At 55.4% G+C, this 23,378-nt stretch overlaps 1 protein-coding gene across 1 annotated transcript; it reads right to left on the bottom strand.

The window, feature by feature from the left end:
- Positions 1-90: 90 nt before the first annotated feature.
- Positions 91-18,687, bottom strand: LOC123625289 (plasmolipin). Its single transcript, XM_045533652.1, has 4 exons — positions 18,388-18,687; positions 4,389-4,562; positions 2,166-2,288; positions 91-1,053 (listed from the first exon to the last, which is right to left on the bottom strand). The coding sequence occupies exons 1-4, from the start codon at positions 18,520-18,522 to the stop codon at positions 937-939; spliced, it is 549 nt and encodes a 182-aa protein (XP_045389608.1). The 5' UTR covers positions 18,523-18,687; the 3' UTR covers positions 91-936.
- Positions 18,688-23,378: the final 4,691 nt, after the last annotated feature.

The raw sequence follows: 23,378 nt of genomic DNA, 5'->3' as shown, positions 1-23,378 counted from the left end.
GCCCTGTAAGAGACATTTCGAAACCTTTAGTGAGTCGGCCTGTAGCTCCCTCAAGTCTATAATCATCTACAACTGTGATTCCCCAACAACTTTTCCAAATAAGTTCTTCCATCTTTATTTTTGTAAAAAAAGAAAAGAAACAAACAACAATGTCACTACCAACACATGACAACTTACCCGGCAAGGTCTTGATTCCCTCCCTCCTGCATGTCCCATGAGCCTAATCAACAGTGGCAGGGCAGCAGTCGGCGTGGCTGTTAGCTTCCCCCAAAGGGAGAATTAGAAAGACGGGCTGAGGAAAGGAAGGAAACCTGGATGGGTCTTGCATCATTGAGAAGCCACTTACACCTGATTTGCTTTAAGTAACCGGTAGGTCTGCAGTGCAGGGAAGGAAGACCGCGCGGTCAAAAATCCTAGCCCTCTTCCTACGAGTGACGTGGCTCGGGCAGGTTCGGGTTGGAGCTGCGTTCTAAGGAACAGGAATGGTTTCGCAGCTTGCAGAGCTCTTCTGGAACAGAGACTAAGATGATACGTGCTGCTTGTTAGGCTTACGCTACGGCAGGTCGGGCTGCGGGGCTGCAGTCTTTGTTAGTGCATTTAGTGCTGCTGAGAAGGGCGGGCCCCAGCCTCGGATGCTGAAGTCCTAGAAGACAAGGCAGAGACAGTGGCCCCGGATCCCCCGTCACCTTCCACTGAATAAGGGGGATGGGGACGAGGTCTCAGGCGTTGGCCTCTTGGCAGCCCATCCGTGTGCCAACTTGGGCCTGTTTCCTTAGGAGCGCTGTGAGAGCTTGAGTCTGACGAGCCGAGGGGACAAAGTATGGTCCCTGCCGGGCTGACTCCACACGGGGTTCCCCGGCCTCGGGCTTGCGGAGTGACCCTGCACTGTGACCCGGCAACAGCTTCAGCCCCAGGGCGGGCCACGGCACAGGTGGTTTAGGCATAGCCGCCAGCCATCTGACTGGTGGCCGCGTTGCTGCCCACTCCTCGCCAGGCTTGGAAACTGAAGAAGGCGCTCACGCCGTAGGCAATCATCACTAGACACGCAAAGAACTGAAACAGGAGAGAAGGGCACGGCTGAGTAGTCTGAGCGAGGATTGGGCACCGGGAGCAAAAGGGTGGCAGTGACAAAAGCACCTGTGAAACCCTGAGTGACAGCCCCCTCAGTGAACCAGATGTTAACTCATTCTTAGCCATATGCACGTGACAGCTGCCTGTCGTGGGGCTAATGAGCACCAGCTTCTGGAGAAGCCAACGTGACCGTCTAACGGGAAGCAAAAACCACACCGGCAAGTTGCGTCAGACCGTGGGGAAGGGCAACGATGAGAGTGACTGAGGGGACACCTCGCAGGGATTCAGTTTTAAAAAGACAACATTCAAAGGCCACCCTAGGAATTTTCTGGAACCAGTTCATACCTCTATACTCGTACCTACAGCCATATTCAGAAGCTCCAGGTCTGTGTCCCTGTGACTGAATTTACTAATTTCAAAACCACCCTCCATCAGGAAGAGTAAGGAAACCCGACGGCTGGTCTAGACCCTCCCCTCGCCTGGACTTGGCCGTGACGAGCCTGTCACTCAGCCTCTCTGCGCCAAAGTTTCCTTGTCTGTCAGGAGGGACGGGTACTCCCTGCCTCTTCCTCCCTGGGGTCACAGGATCCTGGAGGAAAGGGGTGCAAGGCCTTGGAGTGACGCGTGGCAGGCGTGGAGGGGACCACGGCACCCCTGGCCACCTGACACGCGTCCGGAGTCGAGCTTCACAGAAGAGCCTGTGAATCTCCCCAAATGGTTTAAACCAAAACGTTTTTGCATGTGCACTCGTCAAAGGAGGAGGGTCCCTAGTTTTTAATAGATTCTCCAAAGGGGGACGTGGCCCTAACTCAGCATGGCAGAACTGATTTACGACAAAGTTCGATAGCTAACCTCAAACTTCCATTGGCCACCACACACTGTGCCCCAAGCATTTTGGTTCCGCAAGGTTTGCCTGTGAATTACGGGAGCCCGCAAGCGGCCTGGCTGCCCTGAGACGCTCTGAGACTTGGGTGACGACTGCTCAGGGGGCGGCAGGGCCCGGCCTCAGACCAAGGCAGCCGAGTGAGTCGCGGGCCGAGCCCCCGGGCTGGCCCACCTCCCCTGCAGACTGCTGGGCCGGGAAGCGTACTCACCGAGGCGGCCGCGCGCTGGTTGTAAGGTCGCGTGCCCTTCAGGGACGTCAGCTCGACTGACGCGGAGCAGGTGATGAAGGCCGTGATGTAGAGGACGGTGGCGCCAACATTAAAGATCATTAACTGCCGGTGTCAGGGCGGGAAGTGGGGGCGGGGGGGGGCGGAGAAAAGCCTTCAGACGTGAGGAGACTGAGCCGGAGCCTCCTGGTTCCCCCTGGCACAGCCCTTTAGGAGCCAGAGGATGGGGGTGCGCACACGTGGGTCTTTCCCACCACAAGGACCTCAAAAGGTAGCAGTCCCCCATACCTAAGGCTGGGAGTGGGAGGGGAAATGATGGCAGGGCCTACAGTGCTGGGTCAGGGCCAGGGTCGAGTCCCATGAGGCAAACCCGTTCCCCGCAGCAGAAGGCCAATCTGTGACCCATCTCTGTACCAGCTAAAGAAACATGGGCCACCCCAAGTGTGGCTCGGGGCAAGCCCAGGCTCCCCAGTACACAGCGGGGCTTGGCTCTGTGGCTGCTCCTAGGGTGGGGTCTCACACCCCGCTCTGCGCCCGCCGGGAGGGATCTCCGTCTCCCTTTTGGCCACACCCTAAGCTCAAGGCCCGAGTGAATGCCAGGCCAGGACAGCAGGAGGACCCAGACACCCCTAGCTGGACACTGAGCCACACTGGCAGGAAGGGGCCCTCGGCTGACCACCAGTCCCCGCTCCCATGTTCCACAACTTGGGTCTGGTAACAGTCTTCAGACTGGTGGCCCTTAAACATTCAGTTTGTCCCATATGCTTTTTAAAAATGACCATTTTAGGCCTGGCGCGGTGGCTCACGCCTGTAATCCTAGCACTCTGGGAGGCCGAGGCGGGTGGATCGCTCGAGGTCAGGAGTTCGAGACCAGCCTGAGCAAGACTGAGACCCCATCTCTACCAAAAATAGAAAGAAATGATTTGGACAGCTAAAAATCTATATATAGAAAAAATTAGCCAGGCATGGTGGCTCATGCCTGTAGTCCCAGCTACTCGGGAGGCTGAGGCAGGAGGATCGCTTAAGCTCAGGAGTTTGAGGTTGCTGTGAGCTAGGCTGATGCCACGGCACTCACTCTAGCCCGGGCAACAAAGCGACACTCTGTCTCAAAAAAAAAAAAAAAAAATGACCATTTTAAAATTAGACTTTGGGCCAGGCGCGGGGGCTCACACCTGTAATCCTAGCACTAGCAGGAAGATCACTCGAGGTCAGGAGTTCAAAGACCAGCCTGAGCAAGAGCGAGACCCCATCTCTACCAAAAATAGAAAAAATTAGCCAGGCATGGTGGTGGTGCGTGCCTGCAGTCCCAGCTACTCAGGAGGCTGAGGCAGAAGGATCGCTTGAGCCCAGGAGTTTGAGGTTGCAGTGAGTTGTGATGACGCCACGGCACTCTACCCGGGGTGACAGAGCGAGACTCTGTCTAAAAAAAAAAAAAAAAAAATCTTTCCCGCGAGCCCAGCGACCCCTGCAAACACTGCCTGGCACCTGCCAGTGACGTGGAGATCTAACAAACCCATTCTGTCTTGAGGATGACTCACGTTTCCTCAGTTTAAAAAGTCATTGAATTGCAAACAATGACGCCTAGTCCCAGCCTTGCTTGTCTTACAATCATGTGCCTCTCTCCCTCTCTGCTCACTGAAAGCCTCAGACCCCAGCTGCGGGGGTTTTCCGGGTCAGAGGAAAAAAAAAACCAGCAGCTTTCTGTGTCTGGCCGGGTACTTCCTATGCCCGCTCTCAGCCCCGCGTCCTGGGGAGACTGTCCTGGGGCAAACCTGGGACCCTGCCTCTCCCCTGGTCACGGGGCCTCACCCTGGAGGCAGCTGGGTGCCCGCGGTGGGTGCTCCTGGCAGCTCACCCCAGCCTCCAGCCACAGAGGACAAGCCCACACAACACAGGCTCAAATTCTGACCACCCACAAAAAAGAAAAATGTTTTTGAGATTCCAAGTGGCCTCTTGTGCATCCATTCAGCCGCCCCCTGGCTTCTGCCGCTTCCCGGGACACAGTCACGCCTATGTCCTTCTTGGCTCATGGTGCTCAGAAGAACCAGACACCTGAACCATCAACCCTCCCCGCACCCGGGCTCTGCGGGCCAGCTGTGGTCAGGGGGGACGCCAGCCTCCCCACCCCCACCTTGCCACTTCTCGTTAGGGACGGCCACTTGCAAGGGTCAGCCTGAGCCACCCCACGTCCCCACCCAGACTCACCACCAGCGGCCAGGGCACCATGTACAGCTTCATGTGCAGCTGAAACAGGTAGAGGACGAAGAAGATGATTGTCACCAGCCAGAGGAAGACAGCGACGAACATCACCCAGCCGTAGGCTGGGTACACGTAGTGCGGGGTGTCGGCGATCAGGGCCCACACCAGCAGCCCCAGCACCTGGGGGCGAGACAGGGCAGAGTCTGCCAGAGCCCTGGCCTCACTTCTCATTTAGTCCAGAAATATTGATTTGGCCCCTGCTGTATACCCGTGTGCTGGGGCCCCGGCTTGGCAACTCATACTGCTCTTTCTGCTCCCAGCTGAGACGTCAGCTGCTCCAGGGCACCTTCCCCACTCCTCCAGTCTGTGTTCCAGAACGCTCTTCCGTGCTCGCACGGCCCCCCAGGCCCCCACCACCCAGGACTGTCGTTCTGTTTCCTGCCCCAGACCGTGAGCTCTCCGAGGACAGGGCAGCAGCCGTCCGTGTCACTGCTGCCCCCTGACCCCCAGTACAGGACCTGGGCCCTGCCACGGGCCCAGTAAAAGCTGCTGAAAGGAAGATCAAGTCACTATCACATCCTTGAGGGCTGGTCACAGTCCCAGAGGTGGGACATCAGTGGGTTCTCCTCCCACCTAGGCCCAGACGAGAACGTCACAAGGGCCGACGGGTGACCTCCCGCCTGACGCCCTGCCCTCTGGCTCTCCTACCCACATCCCTGGCTCTTCCAACTGCCTGCTCTATGGATGCTACCATCCTACAGGTGAAACTGGGCCTCAAAGAAGTCAAGGGACCTGTCTGTCACGCCATTCCCACGTGGCAGGATGGGCCCTGGCATCCCAGCAGAGTGGAGCTGCTTTAAGGACCCAGGAGTTCGCGTACAGAAATGGGCACAACGGAAGTGTCTGCTTTTGCCTTTGTTATTCCAGAAGGGGCCAAGTCCCGGCTGGACTGGCCCTCGTGGCCCCGGGGAATCCACATGGGCAGGTGACTCGCCTCACCTCGTGGGGCCGTCTGAGGGAACTCGGCAGGGCGCCGTTCAGCAAACGGCCTGCTCTGAGGCAGGGCCTGGGACTCAGGGAGGCCCCAAAGTGGCACCTCTCATGTGTGGCTGTCCTGGGCCTCTCTAGCCTTCCTGCCCTCTTCCTTGCTGGCTGAGTCCTGCAGAGTTTGGGGGTCCTCCCTTATGCGCGAGGGCACTCCCTGGAATCCCCGGCCACTGAGGGACAGCAGGATCTACCCTGGGGCTTTGGAGAAAGGCTCCATTGCCGACCAAGACGCACGGAGGTGTCGCTCTTCTTCCCCTGGCCAGCATCCAGGCATGTGCCACCAGCTCAAGGACGAGTCAGTGGGATCACAGAAACAGCCCAGGAACAAGACCCACCTCTGCTGCTGGTCTTCGGAGACAAAAAGTCCCCCGGCCGCTCGAACCAGCTGCGGGGCTACTGCAGGGCCCCAGAGCACAGCCAGAGCCAGGCACCTGCCAGGCACCCCAACCCGGAGCAGCCCCCGCCAAGGACCAGAAGGGAAGTTTCTGCACGGGTCCCCTACCCACTGCCCTGGGGCCAGGACAGGAATGGCCTACAGCCCTCTGACAGCCCTCCTGCCTCCTCTTCCTGCCCCTCCCCGGAGGTCTGACTTGGGAAGGGCGCGGCCCACTGCGGAAGTGGTAGGTGGGACCCTGGGCTTGGGAGTCAAGGGCTGGGTGGGCGAGCACCTTCCCCTCTCTGTGGGGCTGCTCTGGGCGACCCGAGTGAAGTCCATGCACTGGAACGCAGCCCCACGAGGAATTCTGTGCTTTGCCTGTCGCTGGATCAGCAGTGCCTGGCACCTGGCACCTGCTCCACAAATACGTGCTCCAGCACTCTCGGTCCCACTCCTCCAGCTGCGGCGCAGGGTCAGAAACCCGCCCTGCACACCTGCTGGGCGTGTCAGCCCGTGACCTGCTCCTGGCCTTGCCTCCTCCTGCCTAAGGAAGTGGGGCTCAGGCCCAGGGAGGGCGTCCTTCTCTCCAGGGCAGGTTCCCAGGGGTCCCCGCCCACACAGCACCCTGCCAGCCTCCGCTGCCCGTCGGCACTCTCTGCCAACCTCCGCCAGCAGGCTGGGCGAGGCCAGGCCGGGTGAGGACGTGGGGACAGTGGCCGGACCTCACCTGCAGGCATACGCCAAGCTGGGGGTGGAGCCCTCAAGTGAGGGCCTGGGGCAGGACGGACCCCCACACCCGGAAACAGACAGGCCAGAGAGGCAGGTGCGGCCAGGGTTCTGCAGGGGAACAAACACTCCGGGAGCAGCATGCCCGGCACCTTCTCCAGGTGAGAACTGGACAGACCAAGGCCAATTCTGTTCTTTCATTTAAAGCAAATTCCTTACGGGCCTCCAGGGCCATCGTGCGGCCTGGTTCCAACTGGCCTGGTTCCAACTGTCCGAAAAGACGTTGGAAAACGCAGTGAACCGAAAATCAAGAAAAGACCAATTCAGGTTTACGCCAACGTCCACCTGACAATCACCTGTATTATTATAGCCTCGGTCACAACCACCACCTGACGCCCTCCCACCGTGCGCCAGGCCTGAGTCACCGACCCTGCCTTCGCCAGACCCCCATAGGTCCGGACTATTCCTTATGCCCATTTCCCAGCAGAAGCTCAGAAGGAGATGCCCGCGGTCACCGGGGGTAAAGGGCAGGGCAGGATCGGAACCCAGATCTGTCCTTCCCGGGAACCCACGACGAGCGGGTTACTTAGTGTGACTACAAGTTATTTAGTGATGTGCAAAAACAAGGGCAGGTCAGCTGGCTCCGAGGGCCAGGCTGGGCCGGCACCCAGGCTCCCCGCCCCCCCCCAACTGTCCCTGTCCGGCACTCCAGCCCCGCCCCTGGTTTCCAGATCAGCAACCGCAGTCGCCAGATGAAGCCGGTGGATAAGCGGTGGGAATTTCTAGTGTTCCTTCCCGCAGTGCTGCTGGCTCGGTGCCCAGGCGGCGCCTTGGCTTCTGCCCTAGAACAAGGAAGGTCCACTCCTCCACTGGAACCAGACGGACTGGTTTCTCCTGGTCCCTGAGCCCCCAGCCTAGGCCCCCAGAGAGACCCTGCTCAGGACAGGGCACCCTCACATTCGCTGACCCCTTCACTGGTCTGGGTGGCCCTGCCAGGAGCTGCAGGGCACGCCACACCCTCCCAGGCAGGACCCAGGGGACTTGTGCCTTACAGTGGGGTTTACCCCACCGTTCAGCTAGGACTCTGGGGGCAGAGGGTGACACAGAAGGCCCTGACTCTGCCACCGGCCCCCAGGGCTTTGCCCAGGCCCCTCTGCCCAGAAGGCTCACCCCAGAGCCCAGACCCCCTCTGTCCGCAGCACAGGCCCCTGTGTGCAGCTCTCTGGGCTCACACATCCAACAAGCACCTGCTGAGACGGGGGTGAGGGGCAGGGGCAGCAGGGTCACGGCTGCAAGTTTAGATAAGGGGCTAAGAAAGATCTCACTGGCCAGGTGACATGTGATCCCAGACCCAGGGAGGTGGGAGAGGGGATGGGAGGCAGAACTCTGCCTTTCCCCCGGGCCCCCGTGTGGGTCTCTCCTGCCTATGTGTCCACCCGACCCCACGGTTCTCAACAGGCGTCTACACGTACATCCGTGTGTCGCTCTTACACACACACACACAGCCAAACCTCATCCTCTCCTCTGAGGCCCTGCAATCCCTGGGCAGACGCTACAGATAAACAAAGAGAACTGTCTGGAAACCTCAAGGGTACTTTTTTTTTTTTCCCCTGAAAACCAGAACTTGGATCAGGAACTTTTAAACGAGGACTGCAACGTCAAAAAGCACATGTGGTTCACAAGACCTTTGCATCTGCAAAGAATTTCTCAACAACGGGGCAACAGAGATGTTTTTGTTAAAACCACCTGCAGGACAGAGAGGGCAGACCCGTCACGAATGCCCGACCAAGAGGCATTCCTCGCTCCAGCACGGCCCTGCCCACTGTGACAGCCAGACAGGCCAGCTTCCTGCTGTGTGTCCTTCAGTGACTCTGGGGAGATGTTTCCTCTTATCTTTTCTTGTGCCTTGACATGTTTAAGTCCTAATCCCGGTGCCCCGAGAATGTGACCTTCTCTGGAAACAGGGTCCCTGCCGATGCTCTCAGGATGAGGTTGTGCAGGAGTTGGGGGGCTCTTCAGCCAATGAGTGGCGTCCTTATAAGAGAAAACATGACACAGAGACCCACACGGGGAGGAATACCCATGGAGACAGGTGGAGCCTGGCGCGCCCCACACCAGCTCCGACAGCGGCGGGGCACAGGTTCTCCCTCAGAACGCACCAACCTGCCAACACCTGGATCCCAGACCTCTGGCCTCCGGAGCCGTGAGACAATACCTTCCTGTCACTTTACGCCACCCAGTTTGTGGTACTTAGTTACAGCAGCCCTAGGACCGCTGTATACATTTTTCGTAGCTACTCTTTGAATCTGTGCCTGGGGGTCATGATCTTACTTAGCTGTGGGATGTAGGCACCAGTCCTGATGGAAGGTCGGCCTGTCAGCTCCTTGGGTTCAAGCTGGGGCCCTGCCAACCTACTAGCTGTGTGACCTCAGGTAAGTTGCTTAACCTCTCTGGTCCTCAGCATCTTCATCTTCAAAAGGTGCCCACCGCAGAGAGTGGTTTTGAGATGTCAATAAAGCAAAGTAGACAAGGTACTCAGACCAGCACCCAACACAGGCCTAACATTCAACGCATTCCAGTGTCACCAGTGCTCTGAGGGGCCAAGAATGCGGGTTTTCTAGTCAGCTCCCTGTGTCCGGTTTCCCGAGGCAGTGGCGGTGTGCCAGCTCCGCAGGGGTGCAACAGTGACAGGATGACTGTATCTCACTCAAGCACCTGGCACAGATAAGGGCCCGATGCCAGGGCCGGCCCTAGGAACCTCCCGGAGCTGCACCCTCCCGGCTCCTCTCAGGCCGAGGGTTCTCGGGCAGCCCCCTTCCCCCCTTGGACCTCAGCCTGTCCCTGGGGAGCAGGGAGGCTCACCCCACTGTTCCCTGCCATTCCCCGCAGCCAGAGGCCCAGGACTCAACACAGGTGGCCCGGCGCCCTCTGCCCCGTGTTGGAGAGGAACACTGCCAACCCCGCGAGCGCTGCTAACACCTCTCTTGCCCCAGGATGGTCACCCCTACTCTCCTTTTAGTCCCCCTCACTTCCCGGGCGGGTCAGAGCTTTGCAGATGCACTGTGTGGCCTTGGCGAGTCACCTACCCTTTCTGGTCTGTTTCCTCATCTGACACATGAAGGAGCTGGGGCGCGGGGGGGGCGCCTGTCCCGGTCACCTCAAGACGTGCTGTGCGGGTGAAATGACGTGAAAGAAAGTTGAAAGCCCCAGCGGTCATGTGGGCTGATAGATAGTCCAGGGGTTGGGGGACAAATCCTGGAGCGAGGGAGCCGTGCGGAGGGAAAGCACCTCGGAGCCTGGACGGTGACACTAGGGTCTCAGGCTCGCAGCCTCCAGGGCTGGCAGGTCACAGAAATGACCACAGAAATGACCAGGCGCGGTCTCTGGAGCGGGGCAGCACCCACCTGTGCTGGTGGGGACACAGGCCTGGGGTGGCCAGAGCTGCTGATTTTTTAAGAAACACTAAAAGTCTGGATTTTTATGTGGAAATCTTCAGCTTTTTAAATGTGGGCAACTAAACCGAATGTTTTAAAAACAACGTGAGGGTAGGGGCCACCCGCCTGCTGGGGGCCGAGGCAGCAAATCCTTCCACAGTCCCCACCGCTCCGTCCAGGACACCGAGCCCCAGGGCCGCACAGTGGACCCGTCCCAGGGTTCCCCTCACTGGGGACACATCTGGGCAGCTTGAGGACACTCAGAACTCGGCCAGGCCCAGCGCCACCCCCGCCCTGGCCCTTCTCCCTACAGTGAAAGGGGCTTTATGGGGACAAAAAGCCACCCATTGTGTCACACGAGACAAAGGGGCAGGGGACAGAGGCTCCAGGCGCCTGGGCTGGCCACACGGCCCCCGCCCTGCGCGAGAGGGAGGGCTTCGAGGAAGGCACCTTGGAATCCCCGCCGTACCCTGAGCACTCGAGGACCCTGGAGTCGTCACACCGGCTCTCCAGGGAGGCGACAGCAGACTCAGAACCCAGCCCCAACCCAAACGGGTCCCGGACAGTATTTAACAGCTCTAAGCCTCCCTTGTTATCAGAAAACGGGCGTGTGAGCTACCAAATCGAGTCACTAGGTCGTGGAACAGACTCTCCCAGGGCCTGCTCTGTGCCAGGCGCCGTTCTAGGCCCTGGGGACACGGGGGGAGCTTGGCATGCAGGGTCCCCGCCCGCACCCAGCCCCCAGCTCGGGCCCTGCTCCTCAGGGCTAGGGCACGAAGGTGACACTCAGGGCCTGGGCCACCTCCAAGGCTTCCCAAACGCAGCCTTCAGCATGTCACCCGCTAGTCCCCAGCCCCGAATCTCAGAACAGAGTGTTCCAATCCCAGAGGTGGGAGGGGCAAGGAGCCCCAGCCCCTGCATCACTTGCATGTCAACCACCCTGCTGCCACCTCTTTGTCGCTTTGACATCTCCCCTCAGGGTTGAGAAAAACCTTCCCAGCATGAACTCAAACTCCTTCCTACTTAATCCCACCCCAGGTCCCCTTCTGTCCTCTGGGGCCGGACCAAGCAGGTACCTCCACAGGCAGCCCAGGTGGGTGAAGGTGGTGGGGGCCCCTTGGGTGTCCAGAGCAAACAGCAGCCTCCACGGTGGGGCCCCAGAAACTCAGAGCTCACCTGCCGGCCCACCTGCCTCCTTCCCTCGGGGGTTTCCTGGGCCTCCCCCAGCCGCACGGGGCACCCCCAGGAAGGCCTTACCCCCTTGTAAAGCCCCAGGTGGAGTCCTGGCCTTCATCTCCCCCCACCCCTGCCCCTTACCCACCCGCCAGGGCTTCACCCCCAGGGCCTTCCTTCCTCTGGGCCCAACTCTGTCAAGGGAAGCACTTGGCCCATTTCACAGATGAGGGAAACTGAGGCTCTTAGAAGATCTGGACCTGGCCCCGGTATCGTAATAGATAGGACCTGGACAATTCTGTGGCCCAGACTCTCCTGCCCCTGTCACCAATTCCCAGGACACCCCCTTGGAAACCACTTTGTTTGAAGGGAGCATCAGGACAGAGCAGGGAGGGGCAGGGCAGGGCTCGACCGAGGGCAGCCGGGATAACGGGAGGCTCGTGTTCTCAGCAGGCCAGGCGAGGGGGCTGCCGCCTCCGGCAGGTCCTCATCCTCCCATCGGCCTTCCAGAGGAAGAACCGGGCGTCGGGAACATCCGAGAACACACAGGCCTGCTGGGGAATGCGGGCGGCGGTGGGCTGAGCTGAGGGTCTTCCTCACTCCCTAGACCTCCTTCCTGAGACGCTGGTTCTAGTCCTGACCTGGCCCCGATGAACTGGTGACCTGAGCAAGCCTCGAGCGTCTCAACTTCATGGAGGGGCGGGTGTCCCATCCTGCTTCCCTCACACAGGGCACCGTCCCCACCCCCAGACTAAAGCTGAACGTCCAGAACAGGCACAGGTCTGCTCCCCAGCAGCCCGTACCCTGGGTCCTGTGTGACCTTCAGCCCTGGTCTCCCTGTGAGGTCCTGAGGTGCCACCCTGGCCTCTCCTCCTTGGGCAAACAGGAGGGGATAACCCAGGTCAACAGCAAAGGGCCTGGGCCCAGGTTCTATCAGAATCAGGGTGGGGTCACCGAGCTGCCAAGAGAAACAGTCCCCACCACCGCCACCACCCTGGGTCCTCAGTCACCATGGAGACCAGGGTGACCACACTCCCTGTGGCTCCCCCAATCTATGAGTGCGAAATCGGGGTCCTGGTCCTCACTGAATTCTGCATAAGCAACTCTCCAGGTGACAAGGAGTGGCCAACACCCGCCCCTGCCAGGATGACAGAAACAGTAACAACCTCGGAGACTTTAGCCCATCCGTCTCCGATGTGCATGTCCTCTTTCCACCTAGGGATGGTTGGGAAAATCACTCAAGGTCACTCGCCTGTAACACCCAACTCAAGGCTAGTGCTCACTGCTGTGTGATCCTGGGAAAGTGCCTTTCCCTCTCTGGGCCCGAGGCGGCATTCAAACACCACCTTCACCACTTCTGCCATATCCACAGACTACCTATACTACTTTTTTACTTGGTATTTTCATTTACTTGAAAGCTTTTTAACATTATTTTATTTTTGAAATATGTAATATATATGACATGGTAGGTAACCAAACAGTGTATGCAGCTTGTCGCCCTCCTTCCCTGATACTCAATTTCTTCTCCAGGGGTAACCATGAGTATTTTTTTTAATGTGTCTCTCCAGAGACTTCTAACAGACATACACACGTATTTTAGATCGACGTGTCTTGTATCTGTGTGTATTTCTTCTACACAAATGGTAACATCCTACACAGTTTTGCACCTTGCTTTCTTCACTTAAATACATAGCCTGGAGACTGTCTATCTTTACATACAGAACTGCTTTATTGTTTTCTTTGAGGGGTAAGGACGCATCCTTTTTGCTGCAGGGCATGCCACTGCACAATGTTTCATGACTTATTTAAACCACTTCCCACTGACGGACTTGTACATATCAAACAAATCAGCTAATTTTAAAAGGAAACTTTTAAATCACTAGTAAGTGGGAAACCTACATTATCTATCACAAGAGAAGCTAACTATAAAATTAAGTACAACAAATATGTAACAATGTTAATATATTCTAGACAGACACAGTTGTCTCCTGGGTTCTGAAGCTCTCCTTTACTTTAAAATAAACAAAATTAGGGAAAAAATATTTGCAGATTTCCCAGACCTCCTAGCAATTGATGAGATGAAGACGAACAATTCAGTAGAATGGGCAAAGAATACAGACAAGGAAATACAAATGACTCTTAAACATTTTTAAAAGGTCAACACCTCATTCATAAGAGAAATGACACTACTACTACACGGACCTATCATTTTGGCCTATGAGATTGGAGCACACCCAGGAGTGTGTTAAATCCCCATGTTGTGGGGTGGGGGTAGGGGGTGGCTGTGGGGACAGGCATCTGCCAGGAGCCTCGCCACCAGGGACGGAGGGGTATGACCTCTCTGGAGAGCATTTGGCAACCTCTGTCAAAATCCCAAAAGCAGGCATGGCGCGGTGGCTCAGGCCTGTAATCCTAGCACTCTGGGAGGCCAAGGCAGGAGGATCGCTCGAGGTCAGGAGTTCGAGACCAGCCTGAGCAAGAGCGAGACCCCCGTTTCTACTAAAAATAGAAAAAAATTAGCCAGTCAACTAAAAATACAAACAAAAAATTAGCTGAGCGTGGTGGCTCACAGCTGTAGTCCCAGCTACTTGGGAGGCTGAGGCGGAAGGATCACTTGAGCCCAGGAGTTTGAGGCTGCTGTGAGCTAGGCTGACGCCACGGCACTCACTCTAGCCCAGGCAACACAGCAAGACTCTGTCTCAAAACAAACAAACAAACAAAAAAAAAATCCCAAAAGCACACACCCTCCCACCCAGCAGCTCCACTTCTGGAACTGTATCATGCAGATGCACTCAGTGGCATGTGTGACATCATCCCTTGCAGCAGGGGCTATGACAGCAAAAGAATGGAAAACCCAGTGTGCCTGTCAACAAAGGGACTGACCACAGAAATCACACCATAGCTGCACGATGGACTAGGACAGAAGCCACAGAAAACGAAGCCATTGTGCTCCACACACTGAAACAAAAGGACCCCCAAGATATATTTTTTTAAGTGAAAAAGGAAAAGTGCAAAAGGGTGTGGCCAGACTATAGCTCTTGGGTAAAATGGGGAGAGGTAAGAATGTATAGCCACGTTTGCATGGATCTCCTTACAGAAAGTCTTAAAATGGTATATAGAGAAGTGAGCATGAAGGAGTCAACTCTAACCAAAAGGAGACAGAGATTTTTCACTGAGCTCTTTCCCACTCTATCTTATTTTTTTTTTTTTTTTTTTTTGAGACAGAGTCTCACTCTGTTGCCCAGGTTAGAGTGCCATGGCATCACCCTAGCTCACAGCAACCTCAAACTCCTGGACTCAAGCAATCCTCCTGCCTCAGCCTCCCGAGGAGCTGGGACTACAGGCATGTGCCACCATGCCCAGCTAATTTTTTCTATAAATATTTTTAGCTGTCCATATAATTTCTTTCTATTTTTAGTAGAGATGGGGTCTCGCTCTTGCTCAGGCTGGTCCCGAACTCCTGAGCTCAAATAATCCGCCTGCCTCAGCCTCCCAGAGTGCTGGGATTACAGGCATGAGCCACGGAGCCTGGCCAGGATATCTTATTCTTGAGCGTTGTAAATATATTACCTATTAAAGAAATTAAGTGGATAAATGTATGAAAAAAATAAAGATACACACAGTGCACTGGGCATTGATAGAGAACATCCCTAGTCTGTTGCCGGGGGTGGGGGAGCCTGGCCTGGCACCTGCGCGGAGTGCTCCCGTCTGTAGCTGTTTAAGTGAGGATAGGGGTCAGGTGGAGCCATATGCACAGACTCACCCTGGAATGATACACACGCCCTGGTGATTGCCCATGGCAAGGGCAGACGGGGATTGGTCAGGGAGGAGACTACGTTTTCATGATCACCCTCTGTGCCATTTGAATGTTTTGCTCTGTGTCTATGTAATTTTTTCAAAGAACAAAACAATTCCACCAAGAGAGAAACAGCTAAATGAGCTGTGGCTGCAGGGACACCACGGGGTCCTCTAGGACAGTTAAAAAGGAGGGAGACCAGCCTCAGAGATCTCAGATGCTTCCGAGTGAGGAAGGCAACTTGCTGAACAAAGGACACAGAATGAAACCACGAATGTTTCCAAAAATGCACAGAGAAAGGACTGGAACACCCCAAAACAGTTGTTCCCATAGGGAGAGGGGTGGGTGATCCAGGGACAACTTTAGTCTTATCTGTACAGGTTTTTATTTTGTAGGGCGAATGTATTCATATATTCATTATGTAATTATAATTTTTTTACTTAAAAAAAATTTTTTTAAGAGACAGGGTCTCACTGTCACTCAGGCTTGAGTACAGTGGCACAATCACAGCTCACTGAAACCCTGAACTCCTGGAATGGAGCAATCCTCCTGCCTGGGCCTCCCAAGTAGCAGGGACTACAGGTGTGCTTTTTAATTTTTTTTGTAGACAGAGTCTCGCTATGTTGCCCAGGCTGATCTTGAACTCCTGCCTCCAGTGATCCTTCCACCTTGGACTCCCAAAGTGCTGGGATTACAGGCATGGGCCCCATGCCCGGCCATGACTATAAATTAATTCCCAAACACTCAACACCCTCCCCACTGCGATGAGTGGGAAGTGTGGAGGGAACTAACCAGACAAGGCATGTATTGCTCTGCGCAGGGCAGTGGGGTGGAAGATGGGGAGCACCCGGGGCCTGGAATGCCGGACTACAGAGACCGAACCACCCACAAATGTCAGCGCTAAGGAGAGCCTCAGGAGTCCCCAGCGCTGCAATCCCAACCCCTCCTCATACCTCTCGGCCTCCAACAACCTCGTCTAGGCAGCCCCTTCCTGGAGTTTGGAGGTGACTTTCAGGCCTTGCCCTGCCCTTCACCTGGATAGGAGTTGGCCTGCCTGCTGGGGCTGGAGACAGAACCAGGATCACTGTAAGGAAGAACTTTCTAATTCTCCCAGGTGTCCAGGGATGGAACAGGCAGCCTGGAGAGGCACTGAGCTCCCTGTCCCTAGAAGTATGCAAGTTCATGTTGAAGATACGGCTGAGGGCTCTCTTAAGTTTACATAAGAGCCCTTGGCTCCTGTGATCCCGTGACTCCTAACTGCCCTCATTCCAACAGACACTATGCTAAGCCTTTGCACGCATCATCTGCCACCTTCCTCATCATCCCACCATCGTCCTGTTACAGACAAGGAACTGAGGCTCAGGGCAATTAGGTTACTTCCCCAAGACCACACAGCCAGAAAGGGGCAGGGCCAGGATTTGAACCCAAGGCTCTCTGCATCCACCCGCACTCGCGATGCCACCCATGGATCACTGTGATCTGATGGCATGTGAGGCATCTGATCTCTGCTTATTCACCTGCAAAGTGGGAATTGTGCAGCCACCCCCAATCCCAGGAGGTAAGGCAAGAAGGAAGGATGGAAGGTGCCAAACACATGCCACAGGGCATTCATGCAGCTTCATGACTTATTTAAACCACTTCCCACTGATGGACTTGTATATATCAAACAAATAAGCTATGCCAGTCATCCTCTGCCCAGTGAGATCCCTCGGCTGTTCCAAAAGCTCCTAAGGCCACCAACAGAACCACGTCCCTGTAGCTGGCAGAGGTATACAAGGCCCTCCGCTTCTGGCCGCACCAGAAACAGGCGCTTCACCTCGGGCTTCACCAACCTGTCGGCTACTCCCCCCGACCCTCCTTCCGCTTTCGTGCCACCAGGCCTGGGCTCAGGCTGCGTCCACGTTGGAACACCCTTTCCCTGCCTCAGATTCCAGTGAAGTCGCAGCTCAAAAGCCACCTCCTCCATGAAGCTTTCCTGGTCGTAGAACTGGCCTTCCTCTCCTCTGCCCGTTCACACCACGTCTCACAAGCCGCCCGGCTCTGCCCTGGGCACCCGGAAAGCTGCTCATGGCTGTGGCCCTCACGACCGGCCCAGAGCCCCGCACTCCTGCAGCCCTGGCGCCAGTGGCTCTGCCCATCTGCAGGTTTAAATTAGTCCGGGAACTTGCCCTCTACCCCTGGAAGATAGAATCTCTCTCCCAAAAACAAACAAACAAAAACTCTAGGAGGAATTAAAAATGTAGATTTCCGGCTTCACTTCCCGAGATTCAAATCCAATTCCACATCTTCCCTGCAGGAGATTCGGAGGCTGGGGTGCAGGAGGGGGCCCACAAAGGGAGAGCTGAGAAATCCGGAAATAGACATAGCAGGGGCCATGGTGGAGGTGGGCGCGCACCTGGGGAGGTCGGAGAAGCGAGACTTGATCTCAGCCCAGGGGACCGCTCCGGTGTAACCACTGTGCTTTCCTCCCCGGGCCTGGCATCCGGACGGCGGGATATGCCCACCCGCTGGATTGCAAAGGAAAATGGACCCTGACCCACGTCCAGTTCCACCCTAGCGCTCTGGAAATGGTCCTCTGCTGGCGGGAAAGCCTCCCACAGGACCCCAGGAGCAGATACCCAGCGTCCAGACCCTCCCAAGAGGGCGCAACGGGAAGAAAGCGCATACCCAGGCCTGTGATCGGCGCGGGGCAGGGGCCGTTCCGTCGGTTCGCCTGAACTGGGGTCCGCACGGGGGTCCGGGAGGCGTAGGAGCTTTGCCTCCGGTTCCTCACACATCCCTTCCCCCAGCGCAGGGCGCGAGATCTAGGTCCCCTGGGGCAGGCCAAACCGGCTGGAAGCCGGCGAGCCACCCAGAGGAAACCAGAGGAGCCTGGCTCGGCGCGGGAGCGCACGGGGCCATGCCAAAGAGTACGCGTCGGGCGAACGGACGTGCCCTCTCGATTAGACGACGAGTGTTCTGGGTGCAGCCACGCGGAGCCACACGGAGCCGCTGGGAGCTCGGCAGAAGTTGGGCCGGGAGGGGACTTTGCCCCAGAGCGGGTTCCCGGGAGGGCTGGGGGCATAGTCCTGGCAGAGGGGCTGAGCGGGAGGGGCGAGGGGTAGAAGGATGGGGATGACCGAGTTCTGTGCAGCGACTGTGACTCAGGTGGGCACTTCTTTTTGTGGCCGCTGGTGACCACCTGGGAGGGCTGGTGACGGGGCGTTGGCGAGCGGGCGCCCTGCAGACGGGTGCATGTGTGCGGGCTCGCGAGGACGGCCACGGGGGCGTCTCGCGGCGAGAGGGCTGCAGCCTGCGCCCTCGGGGTAGGCCCGGCGCGTCGGGGCGCCTCTGAGCCGGGGTAGGGCGTGCAGGGCCGCGAAGAATGGACGCAGCCCGGGCGTCCCCCAGCCCCTCCTCGGCCGCCCGGGAGCCCCCGCCCCAGCCCCAGCCCGCGGGCCCGCGCGCGCTCACCAGCTGCAGCAGCATGAGCGCGCCGAGGCTGGAGCGCACGAAGCCCAGGTCCGGGCGCAGCGCCGAGACGGAGGCGCCGGCGCCCTGCGCGGGGCTGCTGGTCCGCGTGCTCACTTTGGACGGGAACTCGGCCATGGCGCCTCCGCTCGCCTCCCGACGCTGCTCCGGCCGCCGCCGCCGCCGCCGCCCCTCCAGCGGTGGGTGCCGGCTCCCGCGCCGCGGTCCCCGGGGCTCCCGCTCCCGCTGCGGCTCCCGGCGCGGCGCTGGGCGTCGGGGCGGGGAGCCGGGGGCCGCCAGGTGCGGCCGGAGCCCGGCCCCGCCCCGCGCGAACCCGCCCCCTTAACCCTTTGCTCGCCCCCGGCGGGTCTTGCGGCGACCAGCTCGTTCGCAGCCGTGTCCGCTTCGCCGGCCAGAAAACCGAAACCCGGGTCAGCGTGGTGCCTCCGCCAGAACCAGCCTAGACAGGCGCGCGTGTCACCCCCGGGGAAAGCCGCCTGCTGGGAGTCACCCCCACTCCCGGAGGCTGCGACAGCTCCTCCGCGCCCTCCCGGCTGCAATCGGGATAACTGGCGGTGGCTCCCCGAGGGGACCCCTGGCCCAGATGTTCCTAGGGCGCTGTTTCCCCGGCCGAGCCGCTGCGCCTCTCTGGACGTCCCTCCGCACAGCGGGATCAGCATCCCTGCGCGGCGACGCCTACGCAGTCCCGGGAGACCCGGCACGGAGGAGGGCAGGGTCTGCGTAAACGGTGGGCGCGGGAGCGCGCCGGGGAGGGGGTGTCATTTTATGCCTATTGATGCAGGTTTCGCTTCTGAACATACTGCACGTAACTTCGAGGGTAGCTGAGCCTCAGTCTCCTCGTTTGTCGTAGAGAGGAAGGGATCGCACAGAGCTGTTGTGGGGAATACAGGGAATATTGCAAGGAAAGCGGCCGGCACGCAGCGAGGGAGGACGGTCGCCCAGAAGGCGGGAGGTGATGTCAAGGTTACAGTTTCATTGCTCCGGGGCAAAGACAATCTATGTAACCTAAACATTTGTACCGCCCTAATATTCTAAAATAAAATAAAAAGAAAACAACAATTTCATTGCTCCCCTTACACCCTAAAACTCTCGTGTGTGTGCGCGCGCACACACACCTTGTGTCATAGAAATTTGCACAGATAGTTCATTCATTTATTCATCAACCAGTGTTTGCTGAGCACCTACTACATGTCAGGCCCCGGGGGACACAGCAGGATACAAACTAGACAAGACTTTCTTGAATTCCAGTCTCTCTTTTTTTAATTGATATGTTATCATTGTACATATTTATGGGGTACAGTGTGATGTTTTGACACATGTACATTGTGTAATAATCCAATCGAGGTATTTAGCATATCCATCACGTCATACATTTATCATTTCTTTGTGTTGAAAACATTCAAAATTCTCCCTTCTAGCTCCTGTGTTTTGAAATATACACTATTGTTGACCACAGTCACCCTACTGTACAATGGAACACCAGAAATTTTCCTCCTATCAAACTGTAACTTTGCACCTGTTGCCAACCTCTTCCCTCACTGCCTCCCCCTCCCCCCTTTCGCCATGGTTCGCCTCCCTACTTCTGTGAAATCAATGTCTTTAGATTCCACATATGGGTGAGATCATGTGGCATTGGTCCTGCTGCGCCTGGCTTATTCCACTTAACATAATGCCCTCTGGGTTTGTTCTTGTTGCCAGGCGACAGAATTTCATTCATTGGATCTCATTTTCTAGTGGGGTTAACAAGTCTTAAACCAGGGAAGAATCATAATTTCAGATGGCAACAAATGTTGAGACTAAAATAAAACAGGGGAATGTGACAGAGAGTGACCAGAAGGCGATTTTTAGATAAGAGTGGTCAAGGAAGACCTGTCGAGGAGGTGACATTTATGCAGAGATCTGAATCGTGAGTAGGGGCTAGTCTTGGGAAGATCTGGGAGAAGAAATGAGTAAGTGCAAAGGCCCTGAGGCTGGACCAAGCTAGACAGTTTGAAGAACAGAAGAAAGTCCCTGGTGGGGCTGGAGCCAAGTGAATGAGTGTGAGATTGGACACATGGCCAGGGGCCAGATCACACAGGGCTATTTAGATGATTGTATTAGTGTCCTGTGGTTGCTGTAACAAGTTACCATGAACTTGGTGGCTTAAAACAACAGAAATTTATTCTTCGACAGTTTTGGAGGCCAAAAGTCTGAAGTCAGTTTCTCTGAGCCAGAATCTCCCAAAATATGGGAGGAACCAAAATCAAGGTGTCCTTGGGGCCATGTTCCCTCTGCAGGCTCTAGGAGAGAATCTGTCCCTGCTCTTCCAGCGTCTGGTGGTGGCTGCTGGCATTCCTTGATTTGTGACCTCCTCACCCCTATCTCTGCCTTGGAGGTCTGATTGTCTCCTCCTCTTCTGTGTGTATAAAAGCTCCCCCTCCCTCACTTGTGATTGGGTTAGGGCCCAACTCAGATACTCCGGGATAATCTCCCCAAATTAGCAATCTTAATTTAATCAGTTAATTTACTCTGCAAAGACTCTTTTACTTTATAAAGTAAAATTTAATATGCAGGTTCTAAGGATTAGGATCTGATATATCCTTGGGTGGCCATTATGTAGCCGACCACAGTGATGGAGAGGGGTTAACATTTTAAGGCCTGTGACACTTTGAAAATATCACTGGTTGATGCTGACTTAACCCTTTACCTACTCAACTAGACGTTCAGCCCCTTTCCCTCCAGGCACCTGGGACCTTTGCCCCCCACCACCACCACTTCCTAGGTTTTCTGGAAGTGAGAAGTGCTTCTCCTCCGTAGTTACAAAACTGTTACCAGAAACCAGCCTTTCTGCAGACCAGTCCAAGTGGCAGAACAAAGCTCGGGTGAGCCCTTCATTTTTTTTTTTTTTTTTTATGACATAGAAAACAGTAAGATGATTGTTTCTGAGGCAGATTCTAAAACAGTAGGGTGTTTTTATTTTTGTTTTGGTTTGGATTTTGTTTTTTTTGGTTAATCCTACTTTCATTCCTTTCAAATGGCAGTGAGCAAGTCTGAATCAGTGCACTGTTTTTTTACTTTGACATTTTCTTCCAAACCAACTTCACTCACCCCCAGTCAGAAAAAGTGGGAAGGAACCTGTTCCCAGACTGGAACGAGCTGCCCACCCAGAGTCTCCACTGGCGCCACGGGAGCCCTGAATTCTTGGAATGGGGGGCGACAGAGACCCAAACGGGGGCTGAGAAAGCTTGTCTGCTGCCAGAACCGGTCTCCATCCTGCAAGTTCTGAGTGACCATGGCCACATGCAATACCTGCAGCGCGTCTCTGTTCTCCTCAGTCCTACAAAGGCTCCCTACTCTGACCAAGTCCCTACTGTATGCTGGGCCTGCCCTGCCTTCGGGTGGAATGAGGACACGCTGGAGAGAAAGTGGCGATTCAGGCACCGTGCACATTTTTAGTGTGTACCTTGGGTGCGCCACTCACTGGAGTCAGCTATGAGCAGCCCCACCCTCAGGGAGTCTAAATGGACCAACCCACGGAGAAGTAGAGCATTGCCAACTGTCATAGTGTCACCACAGAAAAAGAGCAGATGCCATGGGAGAGAATAATTCTGAGGACTGGGGGTTGTCACTTACGTAGTCAGGTCAGGGACAGTCTAAACATTTAAGCAGAGACCCGGAGGATGAATAATCATCCTACCAGAGAAGAACATTCCAGGCAGGGAACACCACGATCTGTGCAAAGGTCCTAAGGCAGGAAAGACGTAGAGGTCTTTCAGGAAGGACAGAAGCCTAAGAGCTGGGGGGGGATGAGGGAGAGATGAGTTTTAAGAGGCAGCCAGGGACCAGATCACCTAGTCTGAAACCCTTGGAAATGGAGTGGTTTTTATTATTTAAAAACAGGCTATTGAAAGATAGTTAGACCATTTGATTTGCAATTTTAAGAAATTCACGGGCCAGGTGTGGCTCATACCTGTAACCCCATCACGTTGGGAGGTCGAGGCAGGAGGATCACTGGAGCCCAGGAGTTCAATACCAGCCTGGGCAACACAGCGAGACCCTGTCTCTACCAAAAAAAAAAAAAAATTAGCCAAGTGTGGTGGTGCACCTGTAGTCCCAGCTACTCAGGAGGCTGAGGCGGGAGGATGGCTTGAGCCCAGGAGTTGGAGGCTGCAATGAGCTACAATAGCGCCACTGCACTCCAGCCTAGGTGACAGAGCAGGATCCTGTCTCAAAAAAAAAAAAGAAAGAAATTCACAGAAAAGTTTCTATGGCGTTCATCCAACAGCTTCCAGAAGCCAACTCTGCGAAGTCGCTGATTGCAATCAGCAAATATTGACTGAGCACTTTTCCCGCTGGCTCTATACCTGGTGCTGTGGGGTTGGTTAACTTTTTTAAAAAATACATTTTATTGTATATATATATTTAAGGTATAGAACATGTTATAAGATATATATATGGTAAAATGGTTACTATAGTGAAAAAATGAACGTATCCATCATCTCACAGAGTTACCCATTCTTCCCTCTGTGGCAGGAGCAGCTATGATCTACTTATTCAGCGAAAATCCTGAATGCCATCTACTGATATTAACTAAAGTCCTCACGTTGTACATTAGATCTTTTGACTTGTTGATCCTACACATTTGCTACTTTGTATCCTTTGACCTATATCTCCCCATTTCCTGATTAGTTTTTATTTCTTTATAATTGTACAATTCATGGATTTATTTCATTGTACATTACACGTACATCTCCAAACCTGCACCCTCTCCTCGAGTTAACCACTGCTAAGAGTTTGGTGGATCCTATCAGATCTCTTCTTTTTTTTTTTTTTTCCACTAATATACATATATGTGGAAATATAGGCTTGCTTTGTGTGTAATTTTTAAACTTTTTATTAGTTTACCAAAAAGTGGGATTGTACCATATATATTGAAACGTGGCTTTTTGCACTTAACATGTTTGGAAATTTTCCAGGATAGTACATGGAGACAG

Source organism: Lemur catta, chromosome 20 (assembly GCF_020740605.2).
Source record: "Lemur catta isolate mLemCat1 chromosome 20, mLemCat1.pri, whole genome shotgun sequence".
Classification (NCBI taxonomy): Eukaryota; Metazoa; Chordata; class Mammalia; order Primates; family Lemuridae; genus Lemur; species Lemur catta.
Note: the sequence above shows the minus strand (reverse complement) of the source record. Positions and strands in the feature narration are given on the sequence as shown.

What these genes read in the sequence shown, in the direction of transcription:
- LOC123625289 (XM_045533652.1), bottom strand. Translation starts at nt 18,522, where the DNA reads ATGGCCGAGTTCCCGTCCAAAGTGAGCACGCGGACCAGCAGCCCCGCG. An exon ending in CGCTCATGCTGCTGCAGCTG is followed by an intron (nt 4,563 to 18,387) that starts GTGAGCGCGCGC and finishes TCTCGCCCCCAG; the next exon opens with GTGCTGGGGCTGCTGGTGTG. An exon ending in TGGTGCCCTGGCCGCTGGTG is followed by an intron (nt 2,289 to 4,388) that starts GTGAGTCTGGGT and finishes TGACACCGGCAG; the next exon opens with TTAATGATCTTTAATGTTGG.